At 33.6% G+C, this 14,808-nt stretch overlaps 1 protein-coding gene across 1 annotated transcript in view; it reads left to right on the top strand.

Moving 5' to 3' along the window:
- unc-104 (kinesin family member unc-104) overlaps nt 1-14,808 on the top strand; it is a 211,127-nt gene that overhangs the window by 178,748 nt on the left and 17,571 nt on the right. The window contains exons 24-28 of the mRNA XM_089090220.1: nt 3,059-3,183; nt 4,945-5,096; nt 9,360-9,524; nt 11,409-11,635; nt 13,667-13,847. Coding sequence (XP_088946346.1) covers nt 3,059-3,183; nt 4,945-5,096; nt 9,360-9,524; nt 11,409-11,635; nt 13,667-13,847 — 850 coding nt within the window. The remainder of the gene's footprint in view (nt 1-3,058; nt 3,184-4,944; nt 5,097-9,359; nt 9,525-11,408; nt 11,636-13,666; nt 13,848-14,808) is intronic.

Below are 14,808 nucleotides of genomic sequence, written 5' to 3'. Positions count from 1 at the left end.
TAGAAATGTAATTTTCAACTCGATGTTGATTCCAGCGTTTTTATTTTCACCCTCGCTCAGATCAAATTACCTGTCAACTCTGGCTACGTATTGTAATGTGGACTTCTTTCCAGACAAATTTATCACAACATAGTCCCCCATCGTAGCATGACCCTGTCTGTCACGATCTTCTGCAGGTCCCATGCTGATATCAGAGTCCAAACCGTCGTCAAACTGCGGGGCCTCTGGTAAACTTTCAGAACTGACATCATCTTGAACAAACTGTGGGGATTTTCTCTTCAAAGTCTTCTACTTCTTTCTTCTGACACTTTGACTTTCTCCAGGAACAGTATCATCCGAGTCAGAGCCGTCATTGTCTGTCGCCTTAGTCGTCTGCCTGCTTCCTTTTCTTTTCTTTTTTTGCTCCTCTTGGCTGTGGCATTTATAACGTCTTCAGACGAGATACTTTTTCCTGGGGTATTTTCCAATCTTCGACGCCGACACTGTGGAACGATATCATCTTTCCCATAGCGCATACGCGCAAGCATCTCTGTAACTGCTTGTCCGACAGTTTCGACAGCGTCATTTGTAGTTGAGTCTTCCCTGGGTATTTTTGCAATTACGGCATCTTTGTTTATGGGAAATACTGAACAAGCCTCTAATCCGTTTTTTATAGTCTCTGCAGATGTTTCCCCCATCTCATCCCATAGTCGAATGATTAGGGTCTTAAAGTGCTCTTTGGAAACTGTGGACTTTTTGGATGGCGCGTCTTATATTCTGTTAGGACCTTCAGCCACACACTTTTCATCTGACCAAACAGGGCAACATCTAGCGGCTGAAGAAGGTGGGTTGGGTTTGGTGGGAGACAAACAAATTTTATGTTGTATTCAGTACAAAGACGCAAAACCATCATATCGATAAGCGATGAAAGATTGTCACCGATCAAGACTTTTGGTTCATCTGGGCCAAACTTCTTTGCCCACGGGACTATGACTTGTTCAAAGATATCATGGAAGCAAGTTGAATCGAACTACCCAGACCTTGATCTGTCGAATCGAAAGCCGTTTGGAGCTCCTTCGATCCACGTATCCCATAGCTTTTCCGGTTTAATGACAATATACGGCGGAAAAGTTATCCACTAGCAGTAGCTGCTACCATTATAGATGTTGCTGATTTCGTGTGATTCATTACTCGCTCGGGATATTTTACTTTGCGTTTAAAGATAGCCTTCACTCGTCCAGGATTATCAGACAGGTTTGTTTTGTTGTAATTGACAATGCATTCAGGCTTAACGTTGCAAAGCGTCTCCTCCAGGCAATCAATGTACGAGCTCACAGTCTTATAGTCAACTTTGCTGTGGCTTGAGCTAATTTTCTGGCAGATTCTGTGGCTCGGTTGATCCGAGTGTTTTTTAAGAATGCTTCCGGCCCAGTCATCTCCCGTGAGGTTGTTTATGAAGCGTGGCTCATTCAGCTTCTTTTTATCCCAAGAAGATGGAGATCAAACCGTGTTAGTGGAAATCCCCACTCAGACAGACGAATCAAATGGTGAGTAAGAACTATTTCTTCGTTCATTCCAAGAACTGACTGCCCGCCGATTTTTTTTTTGGTGCAGGCCTACGGAACTCCGTAGTCTTTCGCTGCAGTGTAGATTTTAGCCCCATTCTTCACAGCTTCAACTGCCTTCTCGAATGCTTCTTTGGAAAAAGCCTCGTACGGACGAGCGTCAGGCTTTCGTTGGTAAGTTCTTGTCATCAGAAAGATATAAGAATCTTAAAGAAAACCACAGTAGATTAATCGTGACGTTTAAGCTCAGTTAGATAGATAGATAGATAGATTTTTTTATTTCATACAAATAAAAACAAACTCGAATAATTAAATAAAGTTAACAGAGAGCTAAGCTCAAAAGAAGGCTATCAACAATTACATTAATTTCAAATACACCAAAAATAAAGAAAAAAGATAAACCAAAAAACATCATAAGAGAAAAAAGGACAAATGAGGCCAAGAATTGCAAATTCCAAAAATAATACTAAAAAAGGAAATTATCAAGTAGAATTACCCCGGCATCAAAGCTTAATCATATATTCTACTAATTTAGTCTTTAAAAGTGATCGACTATTAAGGTTTTAAATTTAGTATTTAATTTAAGTCAATTTGCTATAGAAGGATTGTTATGGCTTTATTTGGCAATGTCCGGAGGGGTTTAAAAGGATTAGGAAATGTATTTAGGTAAATAATGGGACAAAATCTTATGTAAGATTCTATTAAAGAATGATAGAAGAAGATATAAAAAGAAAAAGGTTAAAAATTAAATCAGAACACTTCGGGGGTGACTTTTATAACTGTCAAAGTCTCCCCCGAAATACCCTTTCTCCAAGGGGTGATTTTGACAAGTAACCCATCTCCTTCCGTTATAAGGTAAATCCCTAAATACTTACTGGGTGACGATCTGATCAAATTTACAAGCCTACTAATGCCCCACAACACATAAACAGTCACCTGTTCTTTCGGGGTCAGACAAATTTTCAGTACCCCTAAACATAACGAAAACTACTTACTTTAAACATAACGAAATATATATATATATATATATATATATATATATATATATATATATATATATATATATATATATATATATATATATATATATATATATATATATATATATATAATTTGACCCTCGTTGAATGAGTGCATAGGAGTTAAATTGTCAATATTTGTATGTAAGTTTTATCTGTGTCCTTTTCGTTTCTCCTTCTCGTATATACAATAGGGCGCAAAAATAATTTTGTCGTAATTTTTTAAGATCGGCATATTTAACTCCTAATCGGAATATCTAATCTTAACCTTGAATGTTTAAGTGTGTTCAACTAAGGGTAGTAAATATTATCGTCAATAAGTCTTTAATTTGAAGTTATACGATTATTTTTTAAAAGCTGTAATCCCCAAACTGTAACCATAAAGTGGTTATAAAAAAAGCTTAAATGTTTGCCCTTTTGCGACAGAAATACATGTAGGCAAATCAGTGCAATCTTTGAGAGAATTTCGGGCATTCAGACTATTTCCTCTTACAGATTACTGTTCGTGTAACTAAAGCTTTTGTGGATTATTTAAAGACCAACCCAATCATCTTTGAAATCTTTGGACACTATCAACTCCACCCTCTACATAAAGACTCCAAAGTTGAATCTCATCAAAGGTAAGCACTTGGTCCACAAAATGTGTATTGAAAGAACTTGAAAAAAATATCTAATATGAAAATATACGAATAAATGTAACGAAATAAATACTGAAAAAAAAAATTAGTAAAATAAAATAGTTTTTAACATAAAATGTATTATATGTATTAAAATTGTATGTATTTTAATGTATTTTATCTGTTAATTATATGTATTTTAATGTATTAAATGTATCATAAATGTATTATATATATATATATATAAATATATATATATATATATATATATATATATATATATATATATATATATATATATATATATATATATATATATATATATATATATATATATATATATATATATATATATATATATATATACATATATATATATATATATATATATATATATATATATATATATATATATATATATATATATATATATAAGGTAAGCACTTGGTCCACAAAATGTGTATTGAAAGAACTGGAAAAAATATCTAATATGAAAATATATGAATAAATGTAACGAAATAAATACTGAAAAAAAATCAGTCAAATAAAATAGTTTTTTAACATAAAATATATTATATATATATATATATATATATATATATATATATATATATATATAAAGGTAAGCACTTGGTCCACAAAATGTGTATTGAAAGAACTTGAAAAAAATATCTGATATGAAAATATATGAATAAATGTAACGAAATAAATACTGAAAAAAAATTAGTAATATAAAATAGTTTTTTAACATAAAATGTATATATATATATATATATATATATATATATATATATATATATATATATATATATATATATATATATATATATATATATATATATATATATATATATTATATATATATATATATATATATATATATATATATATATATATATATATATATATATATATATATATATATATATATATATATATATATATATATATATATGTTTAATTCGAACGTCTTATAAAGACTCAAAAGTCGCTCATCTAAGGTAAGCAACTCCACTACAATTTGTGATAATAAAAGAATCAAGACTTGTCTATAAAGAGTGAAAAGAATCCAATTAGAAGAAATACAAGCTTTATTGAAAACCTATTGGACTTCTTTTTTTTTATTGGAGCTTTTTTTTTTTACCTTAAAGGTAATCTCAGATTTTTATGTAGTTCACTTATACTTTATTTTATTGGAATACTTTCTTTTTATTAGAATACTTTTTTTCTTTTACGGGGTAGTGTCTGATCAATATTCACGCATTTTAATCATAATCTGACATCCTCTTAGCCATTCTTTGGGTATTTTTATCGGCTCTTGGCCGTTTTTCTTAGATCTGGGAAATCATGTAAATACGCGTAATTATTCAAGAGCAATTTTGTTTTGGGATTTTTTGAAAACGGGAAGCACCTCCGTTATTTTAGTTGTTTCTCCTATTGTTAAAACGTTCGACGATTCTAGGTATTTAAATTTTTTTCTACTAGGTTTTTTTTTTATCATGAAAATCATCTCTTAAATAGATAGAGGCTAAGCTAAGATGTTATTTCATGCGTGTGTTTCACTAGCATTAAAAAGGTTACGCAAGTGGACTTGTCTGATTTTGGATCAGTTGTAAATTTGTTGCGCTATTGAGGGTAAAAAAAAACTTTAAAACACGCATCAACAATTTGTTTATATTCATTTTTGTGGATACAGCCTTGAATCCAGGTATTTTGTAATTTAATTGTTATTTCATATATTATCCAACTTATTAATCTTTTTAGTTCTCGTCAGCCTCCCAAAAGACTTCAGCCAGCTTCTATTCCGATAAGTCAACCAGTGAAGTCGTCCAAATTTAGTAATCTCTCCTCTAATTCTGGCTCACAGGTTTATGTTAAGCATGATTTACTCGTGTGGCTGGAAATTTGTGAATTGGGTATGATTTCTATTTCATCATTATGTCATTCCGTTTTCACAGGAGGTTCATGAAAATTTAATTCTGAATTTAATACGAAGCTATTCAAAACGAAACGCAAATTTTCGGAGTAATCTATGTCAGGGTTTTTCTTCCTTTTTTACTAGGTAGATTTTTTATTTAACTTAGTATAGAAAAGTTAATCACATATAAGCCTCCAAGGCGATCGGAGATTTTTTTATACCAAATATTGACAGTTATATTCTATGGTTAAGCCTATTGACGTATTCTCACGACTAAGCAATTAATGATTGTTTCTACAGCCAATTTTGTAACTAAACCGGAACCCGTTTTCTGTACACGAGGTGCCATTTATAAAGTATTTTATATCCATTTATATTTTTAATTAATGTCTGATAGTTGATTATTGATGAATTGATTTTGAAAGAGCTAGATTTTCAATAAGATTTCAAATCACTTCCACAGCAAACAGGCTTAAATTAAATAATAAATTATAAAAACTGAGTAGCCAACGTCTTGTAAAGAAAAAGTGAAAAGAATATATTATTTACCCTTGATGACAGGTACTTATTATGCTATAATTTTGTTTGCATTGTATATTATGACTTTACCGCGTCGGGGTAGCCTCCCTTGTCCCTCTACTGCTCCAGGTTGTCATGTTTGTATTTTTTGTTCTTTTTTTCCCTTCTTCTTGGTTTTATTTTATTTGTGTCTTTTGGCGGATCACAAAATTTATTTTGATGTTAGGTTAGCCTTCGATTCGAGCTTAGCTCTCTGTTAGTTCTGTTGGAACATTTTTTGTTTGTCTATATCTTGAGTTAATAAAAAATCTTGAATACTAATTGATAATCTGTACAATACATGGTCACTATCATAGGCAGCGCAATAGCGCTGCTTAAGTAAAGAACGATGTTGGCACAATGTATTCTTTTTTTTTTGTTTTCTTCTTTTTCCCTACCAGGGCACTTCGGATTGAAGGAGTTGTCGTAGAAACTTCGAAAAAGACTCATTCGATTGGAGAGTGGAGTGGCTTGTGCCCTTTTTAATAGTCGAAAGTGATTGGAAGGCAGCTAACTCCCCTTCCACGCCAACCATTTCCCCAAACACATCCAATCAAAATTTTTGAGATAGCCATTTTGTTCAGAATAGTTAATTTCCAGATAGAAAAATGTTTTTGAGGAGGTCACTCCCCCACAACCCTCAGGGCAAGGGTTGTAAGTTATGCCCTTGGGGCATATAAGAACGATGTTGGCACAATGTATTATTTACTATTTTTTTCCTTTAGACCAGGGCACTTCGTATCGAAGATATTGTTGTAGAAACTTCGAAAAGGGCTCATTCAATTGAAAATTGAAGTGGCTTGTGCCCTTTTTAATAGTCGAAAGTGATCGGAAGGCAACTAAAACCCCATCAAGGTCCATCAATTCCCGAAACACATACAATCAAAATTACGAGATAGACATTTTGTTCAACGTAGTTGATTTCAAGATAAAATTTATGCTTTTGAGGAGGACACTCCCCCACAGCCCTCAGGGCAAGGGTTGTAAGTTATGCCCTGGGGGCATATAAGGTTTATATAGAAAGCTATTCAAAAAAGGCTCATTCGATTGGAAATTCAAAGGGCTACTGCCCTTTTTAATAGTCGAAAGTTATTGGAGGGCAACTAATACCCCTCTCGCGCCCACTTTTTCCCCAAACACATCCAATCGAAATTTTAAGATAGCCATTCTGTTCAACGTAGTTGAAAGATCTGGAAATTAGGTCTTTGAGGATGACAACCCCCCCTCCCCCCCCAGCCCACAGGGCAAGGGTTATAAGTTATGTCCTGGGGGCATATAAGGTTTTTGTTAACATCTGTGTCGTAGAAACTTGAAAAGGGGCTCATTCAATTGGAAATTCAAATGGGCTAGTGCCTTTTTTAATAGTCGAAGGTGATTTGAGGGCAACTAACCTCCGTCTCACGCCCACCTTTTCCCCAAACACATACAATAAAAATTTCGAGATAGCCATTTTATTCAACGTAGTTGAAAGTTTAAGAAATTAGGTCTTTAAGGATGACAACCCCTCCCCCCCCTACAACCCTCAGGACAAGGGTTTTTAGTTATGCCCTGGGGATATACAAGATTTTTATAGAAAGTGATGTTGTAGAAACCTCAAAAAGGGGTCATTCAATTGAAATTGAAAGGACCAGTGCTCTTTTTAATAGTAGGAAGTGATTGAAGGGCAACTAACCCCCCTTTCACGCCCTCCATTTTCCCAAACTCATCCAACCAAAATTTTGAGATATCAATTTTGTTCAACGTCGTTGAAAGTTCTGGAAATTAGGTCTTCTAGGATGATAACCCCCTCAGAGCCCTCAGTGCAAGGGTTGTAATTTATGCCCGGGGGGCATATAAGGCTTATACAAAAAGTTGTTGTAGAAATTTCAAAAAGGGATCATTTGATTGGAAATTGAAATTGTCCTTTTTAATAGTCGAAAGTGAGTGGAGAGTAATTAACCCCCCTCTTACGCCCAGGTAAATATAAAAAATTAAATGTTTTTATAGAAAGCGTTGTCGCAGAAACTTCGAAAGGGTTCATTTGATTAGAAATTGAAAGGGCTAGTGCCTTTTTTAATAGTTGAAATTGACTGGAGAGCGACTAACGCCCCTCTGACGCCCACCATTTTCCCACACACATCCAATCAAGATTTTGAGATAGACATTTTGTTTAACGCAGTTGAAAGTTCTGGAAATTAGGTCTTAGAGGATGACAACCACCCTCACAGCCTTTAGGGTAAGGGTTGTAATTTATGCCCTAGGGGCATTTAAGGTGTTTATAGAAAGCGTTGTCGTAGAAACTCAAAAAGGGATCATTCGATTGGAAATCAAAAGGCCTACCTTTTTAATAGTCGAAAGTGATTGGAAGGCTTGACATTTTATAGTAAAGATCGATGTGGGTACAATGTATTATTATTTTTTGTTGTTGTTGTGTAGACCAGGGCACTTCGTATCGAAGGAGTTGTCGTAGGAACTTCGAAAAGGGCTCACTCGATTGAAAATAGAAAGGGTTGATGCCCTTTTTATTAGTCGAAAGGGATTGGAGGGCAGCTAATCCCCCTCCCATTTGCCCATTAGGTTTAAAAACTAAATGTTGCCTTAAAATTAAATCAAAATGAACTGTGTTAATGCTAATTCCCAATAAGGCATCTCAGCAGTATCTCAACAACGACTGAGGGTATTATGTTCAAACTTTCGGGGCTACTTCTTCTCTTAAAATTTAACCAAATCAAAATAGCGTGAGTGTATCCAAGCTATCAAGGACAGTAAACGGATTTTTTTACGAATGGTATCAAGTTTTCCATTTCAGGTCAACTAGAGGAGGTATGAAACTAAATTAAGTACTACTATTTGTGTCCAGATCTTTAAAAGGGTGTATGTTGCTAAAAATTACTGAAAATTGTTCTCCAGTATACAAATAGCAGGCTAAACTATAAAGTCTTTAAAAAAAACGAAAAGATTTAAAGTATCATTTTCTTTTTCCCTGAAAAGACTATGTCAATATAGAACGAACATATATTAATTAAAAACCTTTTTCCACAAAATAAGTTTTTCAAAGAAAAGTAAAGAACTCCATTAAACAAAAAATGAGCAAAAATAAAATCAAATAATCTACCATGAGTGAAACCACCACAAATCAGCATCGATAAATAAATGAAACCCAAAACGAACAGAAATTATAATAAATAACCGAGTCAAACTCAAAACGAGCAGAAACTAACATAAGTTGGGCTCAAAACCCCTATGCCTTCCAAGGTCAGGACATAATTTGCACTTTACTGAAAAAAATACAAATGAATGTGCATTGTCAGTTTAATATACATATACTGACATTAATCAAAATGTTAATATTATTTGATTTATTAAAGTTATAAAAGTAAAAACATTTATGTTTTTTCAGTAAAGTGCAAATTATGTTCTGGCCTTGGGAAGGCATAGGGCTTTTGAGCCCAACTCATGTTAATTTCTGCTCGTTTTGAGTTTGACTCGATTATTTACTGTGTTTTCTGTTCGTTTTGGGTTTCATTCATTTATTGATGCTGATTTGTGGTAGTTTCACGCTTGGTAGATCTAAAAGGGGTCTAAAAGGGAAGGTGTAAATCTAAAGCCACGATCGAATTTTACTGCTAACTCTAGATTGCTATATGTCTTGGAACATTATCTAGAATTCTTGAAAAACATTGAATTTTTTTTGTAATGCATTTACAAATGGTTTTCTTTTCAGCCCCTAATGGAGAATACGTACCAGTATACGTTGATCATTCGGACGATTTGCCCTGCCTTGGCTTATTTGTTGTTAGGCAAGGGCTCCAGAGGCGACTCAGAATCACTGTCGTTCACGAAGAGCCCAATGATGTTAAATGGACTGACATACGAGAAATTGTTGTCGGTGAGTTATTCATTTTCTAAGTTAAATAGAAATTAACAACAAAATAATAAGTTTGAAGTATTTCGTAACATTTAAAAAATTTTACATTTAGTTCTTAAGGTCCTTTCTTATTCCTAGGTTGCAATACATTTTTTTTTTCTTTGCTCATAATCAAGTCAAAACATTGGAAAGATTCAATTTTGTTAAAATTGTTTTTGACTTAATTTTGCAAGATGGAGGAGGTTATTTTTTTCAAATAAACAATACTTTTGCTCTATTGACGATTCATATATCCCTAGTTGTTATGGTGGGCAAGGGCGTAAGGATAAATTTATCTTGTGCCAGACACGCTCAAAATTCATGTTCACCGGAATGGTTTTTTTTTTACCTTTTCTTCACTTATTCTTTTTACTTGTGCGCACTGTTTATTACGCATCCTTCCTTGCTTGTTTGATAGGGCCACTAAAACCCTTTAAAATTCCTGTATATATAACCTCCCATGATAATGCGCTACATTCAGTCTTTTATTGTCCACTATGGGCGTACAAATTTACAAGCGATGATCCAAAATGACCTCAGCTACAACACCTACCTACTAGCTTAAAATTAAGAAAAATAGGTAAATAAACAGATTGGAAAGTGTTGCTTTCAAACCTAACTCCAGTCTTAATTACAACCGTGAAAACTTAAGTTTGTCATAAAAGAATGCCAGTGAAAGGGCAAAAAAACAACAGCAGGCATAGAAAATATCCAGCTTTAAACAGCTAAATTATAACCATCCCCATTTTGGGAGAATGGGCCTAAAGGCTTGCAATTTTAATGGGCTTTCTCGGTTGTTTCCTTTATCTTCTGCAGTCAATTATTGTTGTGCACCCAGTGTCCAGCCTTTTAGACTGATCCAGGGAAGGGCAGATCATGGTTGCCCTGTTAACTAAAAATCAGACCAACAGTGCTCCCCTCCTCTTCCTCCCCCCCCCATCCTTGTAGTATTATTGCAAATAGCTGTTTTTTGTTACTTGCCAAATCAAGAAGTTGATGAAAACGTTGATTCACTCACTAATTTGGGACTAGTGCTAGTTTTTATTTCTAAGTTATCCCAATGCTGGACTTATTTTAGTTGATGACGTGTTTGTACCTCTTGTTTCGAATTTCAATGCTTCCTCTGGTTTTCAAAAAATGCAGTGCTATAACGTTGCAATAGTGGCACACAAAACTTTTCCCCAAAACGCACTGCCCATCCAGATTCTTCCCATCCCTTGCTGATTCTGAGTCTGCCCCCATCTTGTTCTCCATTCGCTGCTTTTCTTAAATATATGAAAAGAATGACGTCCCCTAAATACCTGAAAAAATTAATGAGCTATTCGTGAGTTCCTCTCTTTTTGTTATCTATGTCAGTTTTTTTTTTTTTTTTTTTTTTTTTTTTTTTTTTCCGTGTTGTGTTTTTGATGTCAAATCATTTTGCCCTTTTACTTAATTTAGTGTTTGTCGTTTTTTTGTTTTGTTTTTTAACTCCAAAACGTGAATTGTCTGGGCTTCTGATAGACAGTTTTTTTTTAAATAAATATCTTATTGCATCTTAATAGTTGGTGAACATACTGTATAACTTTAGTTTTAGTGGATAAAAGGTGTATAATAATTGTTCCTTTTTTTTCATCTAAATCCACCTCATAAAAACATTTTTTTTTCTGTTTTACTTCTAGGACGTTTCTAAAAAAAAAATTACTTAATTATGGTATGAATTTTCAATATTTGATACGCGTAAATCTATGAATAGTAGAGAAGAAATAGATGCATATATAAATTGAGCAGATCAAATTGTGTCCGTTTTTGCAGGTAATTCTTTGTATTTACGAGATATTTGAGTTTGTCTTCTTGATATTTTTGCTATAACCTGAACATTTTTAGGTCGAATAAGAACTACTCCTGAAAGCGACTTCGAAGAGGAAGACAATGATGCTTCTGTTCTGTCCCTGGGTCTTTTCCCCGGTGAATATTTAGAAATACCGGGAGAAGATCGGGTGCTTTACCGCTTTGAAGCAGCTTGGGACTCTTCTCTGCACAATTCTCTGCTTTTAAATAGAGTCTCACCCCCTGGAGAACATATTTATTTGACTCTTTCTGCTTATATTGACGTAAGGAAATTTTCTAAATTGTACGCCACTTTCACTCCACTTCACAGTGCAACTTCACGAGATGTAACTGATGTCCTCTGTCTCTAGACATTTCAATATCCAGTTAAATATTTCAAGCTTGTGATTTAATTAAACTGATGTAACTAAAATCTAATTTAAAATCTCTTATCATTTCTATTTATACTTATACCCTTGTAGATAATTTTTATTTCTATAGTACCTCTAAGACTTTGTAGAAGTCCAGCCCAGTTGCAATTTGTTTTTAGATAAATTAAGGGAGTGATTTTTGGTTAGAGCCTAGCGTTTATATTGGTGTGTCTTCTACAAAGACATGAATTATTTATCTAGAAAACAACTTGAAAATGCATCATCATATTTAGATATAATGAAAGGCCTTAAACCTGTTCTTTAAAATATTTGGTTTTCGTGTTACCCTAGGCCATGCATAAAATTGATGCATTCAAAATTCTTGCTTTTCTTACTAAAATAAGAAAAGAAGCAAGAGCTATCAGGGTCTTCCTTTGAACCGATATTTAGAAAAACTATAGTTTTGTTTTTATGCATTCCTGTTAATTCCTGCGTCGGCCTTAATATACTTATTATCTTCACGTCATATTTCCAGTTTTTTTTTTTTTTTTTTTTTTTTTTTTTTACTCTGTTGTCCTGTATTTGTCACCGTTTATTTGGCTCAAAAGGAACGACAATTGATTCAGACATAAGAAATTGACCTCAAGCGATTCATGGAATGGAGCTTTTTCAGAAGTTCATTTGTCCTATCTTACAGGAACTAGTTAAAATACATATTTTTATTAATTTTCGATAATTTCAAAGCGAGACGTGGCTATGAATTTAAAGTATGATAATCTTTCAAAGTATGAATGAATTATATTTATGGGAACACCGATTTATCCACACATTAATATTCCTGCCGGTGTCCTTTAGGGGACAAACATTATGATGTTGGAAAAAAAATCTGATAAACAATGGATGTACGTTTTTATCCTTTAGATCGTAGTACAGCCGAAAGGTCAAATTTGGCCTGTGGGTTGAAAGTCTATTGTTCCTGGCTTAAAAGCGAATGTATCAACTCTTTGATAAAAAAAAAAAGTTCTGGATTTGTCAGTGATCGGTAGACTCAAATGAGTGGTGTCAATTGGAAGGGTATTTTCATTGAAAATATTTTTTATTGAAAAAACGGCAAACTCACCCCCCCCCCCCTCTTCGATTTTGAAAAGTTTGTTTTGCCACTCCTCCCTTAAAATTTGTGTGACTTGATGCGATTGACTTTGAAACGTTCTTTTCTTAAAAAATTTCTACAGCATCTCTTTATCCAATAGATATCGTCATGGTAAATAATTTGCTTTCTACATAAATCAAATTAGTACCTCTATAATTGCAAGACTCTCTAATTACCTTTCCTATAAATTGGTTTAATTAAAGTTTTTCTAAAATCACTTAGTATTTTCCCTTTTGAAAATTCATAATCGTCAGTACTTTATCACTTGAACAATTGTGTATCTCTTGCTCTGGTTTGAAAACAGCAGTTAGTACCTTGTATGCAATACAAAGAAAAAAAAATTATTGTCCTAATTTTGCTAAAAGGGATCTTACATCTTCAATGCAATTTAAAATAAGAGTTAAAAAGTAAAATTACTCTAATAAATAAAAATTAAAAACAGCTACAAGTTTCCAAAAAATAAATCTTTTCCTCTTTTCGCCAAAGTGGGCCTTTGGCAAAGAGAAAGATGCTATACCTTCGCCCCCTCCCTCTGCCATGTAACACAAAATTAATTTCATAGTTAACCAATTAAAATGCTCGGAAAAATATTTCATGCGGGTTTTTTGTAACAGATGGTCCGAAAATGTACGTAATACTGTATGTTGCACGCTTTTGCCAAAATTGTTTTCTCTCTTATTTTTGTCTGTTGTACCCGAAAGCAAAAAAAAGGTTAAGAGAGGTGTTTCGTTCTCTTCTTCAATACGTTATTGATTAGCTTGTAATTCCTAAGCCTGTAATTGTTTTTCTTATAGTTGGAAAACTGCTGTCAACCTGCCGTCATCACTAAAGATTTATGTCTGGTAGTAGTAGGAAGAGATTCGCGTGCAAGGAGCTTGAAGCAACTTTTCTCTCGGTCACCAGGGGCTGAGGCAAATCGCATGTCTGGAGTGTACGAACTCTCTCTTCGGAGGATGACTGACCCAGGTAGTCCAGGTTTGTGAAGTCATGTAGGTGTGTCATGTGCATGATGACGATGCAATGTCACTTAATAACCTGGGTTAGGGGTTATTTACGAACAATCTGAAAAGTTCTTTTTTCCTTTGACTTTGACTTCGCGAAAAAGTATTGGAATGTTTTGAAGTAGACATTTAACGTTAATTGAGCATTACTTTTTGTATTTTTTTATTTCTCTTTTTTTGCTGAGTAAAAAAAAAAAAGAATTAAAAAGCTAGATATGTATTGTACCAGTAAAATGTTTAATATGCAGATTACTAAAATATGACTAATAGGAAATGTAATATAGGATAAGTTACAGCTTTCTTTCTGTCTATGTCCTCTATTATAATCCGCTTCCTATATAAAACCATTCTCTCTCTCTTTCTATCTCTGTCTCTCTCTCTCCCTCTTTCTTATTTTTCCTGCGCATCTTTCGCCATTTCTTTTTTCCAAGGTTTCTTTCCAAGATGCCCATTTTTACCTTTACCTGGTTTGATATCTTTACATTCCCAATGACATTGTTATAACATAAACTATTTTCCTTATTCATGGTCCCATCTCTACTTTAATCAGATTCATATTTTAGCCAAAGATTCTCTTAACTGCCGTAATTTTCGTTTGGAAAATGTTTTAGTGGTTGAAAAAAGATAGGATGATAGAGAAAAGATTAATAAGGTTTCGAAATATTCAGTAGCATTGTATCTTCTTGTGATACTAATTTTCGGTGTTTTTAGGGGCATTTATTTTCGCAAACTTCTTTTTTGGTCTGGGACGTTTATCACGACCAATCTTAAAGTTACAGTAAGTAAGGCTGGCCTTCTTTTCAGGTCTTTTAGGGTTATGTCTGTTATGCGTTAGCAAAATGGCCAAACTAACTAAAAAAAAGCGAGTGCTTGGACATTAATTTATGCTCAGCAACACAGAAGTTAGGCTATAGCACTGTACTAGATACATTTAT

Source organism: Artemia sp. Qi Xiang Cuo, chromosome 6, assembly GCF_049724085.1.
Source record: "Artemia sp. Qi Xiang Cuo chromosome 6, ASM4972408v1, whole genome shotgun sequence".
Taxonomy (NCBI): Eukaryota; Metazoa; Arthropoda; class Branchiopoda; order Anostraca; family Artemiidae; genus Artemia; species Artemia sp. Qi Xiang Cuo.
Note: the sequence above shows the minus strand (reverse complement) of the source record. Positions and strands in the feature narration are given on the sequence as shown.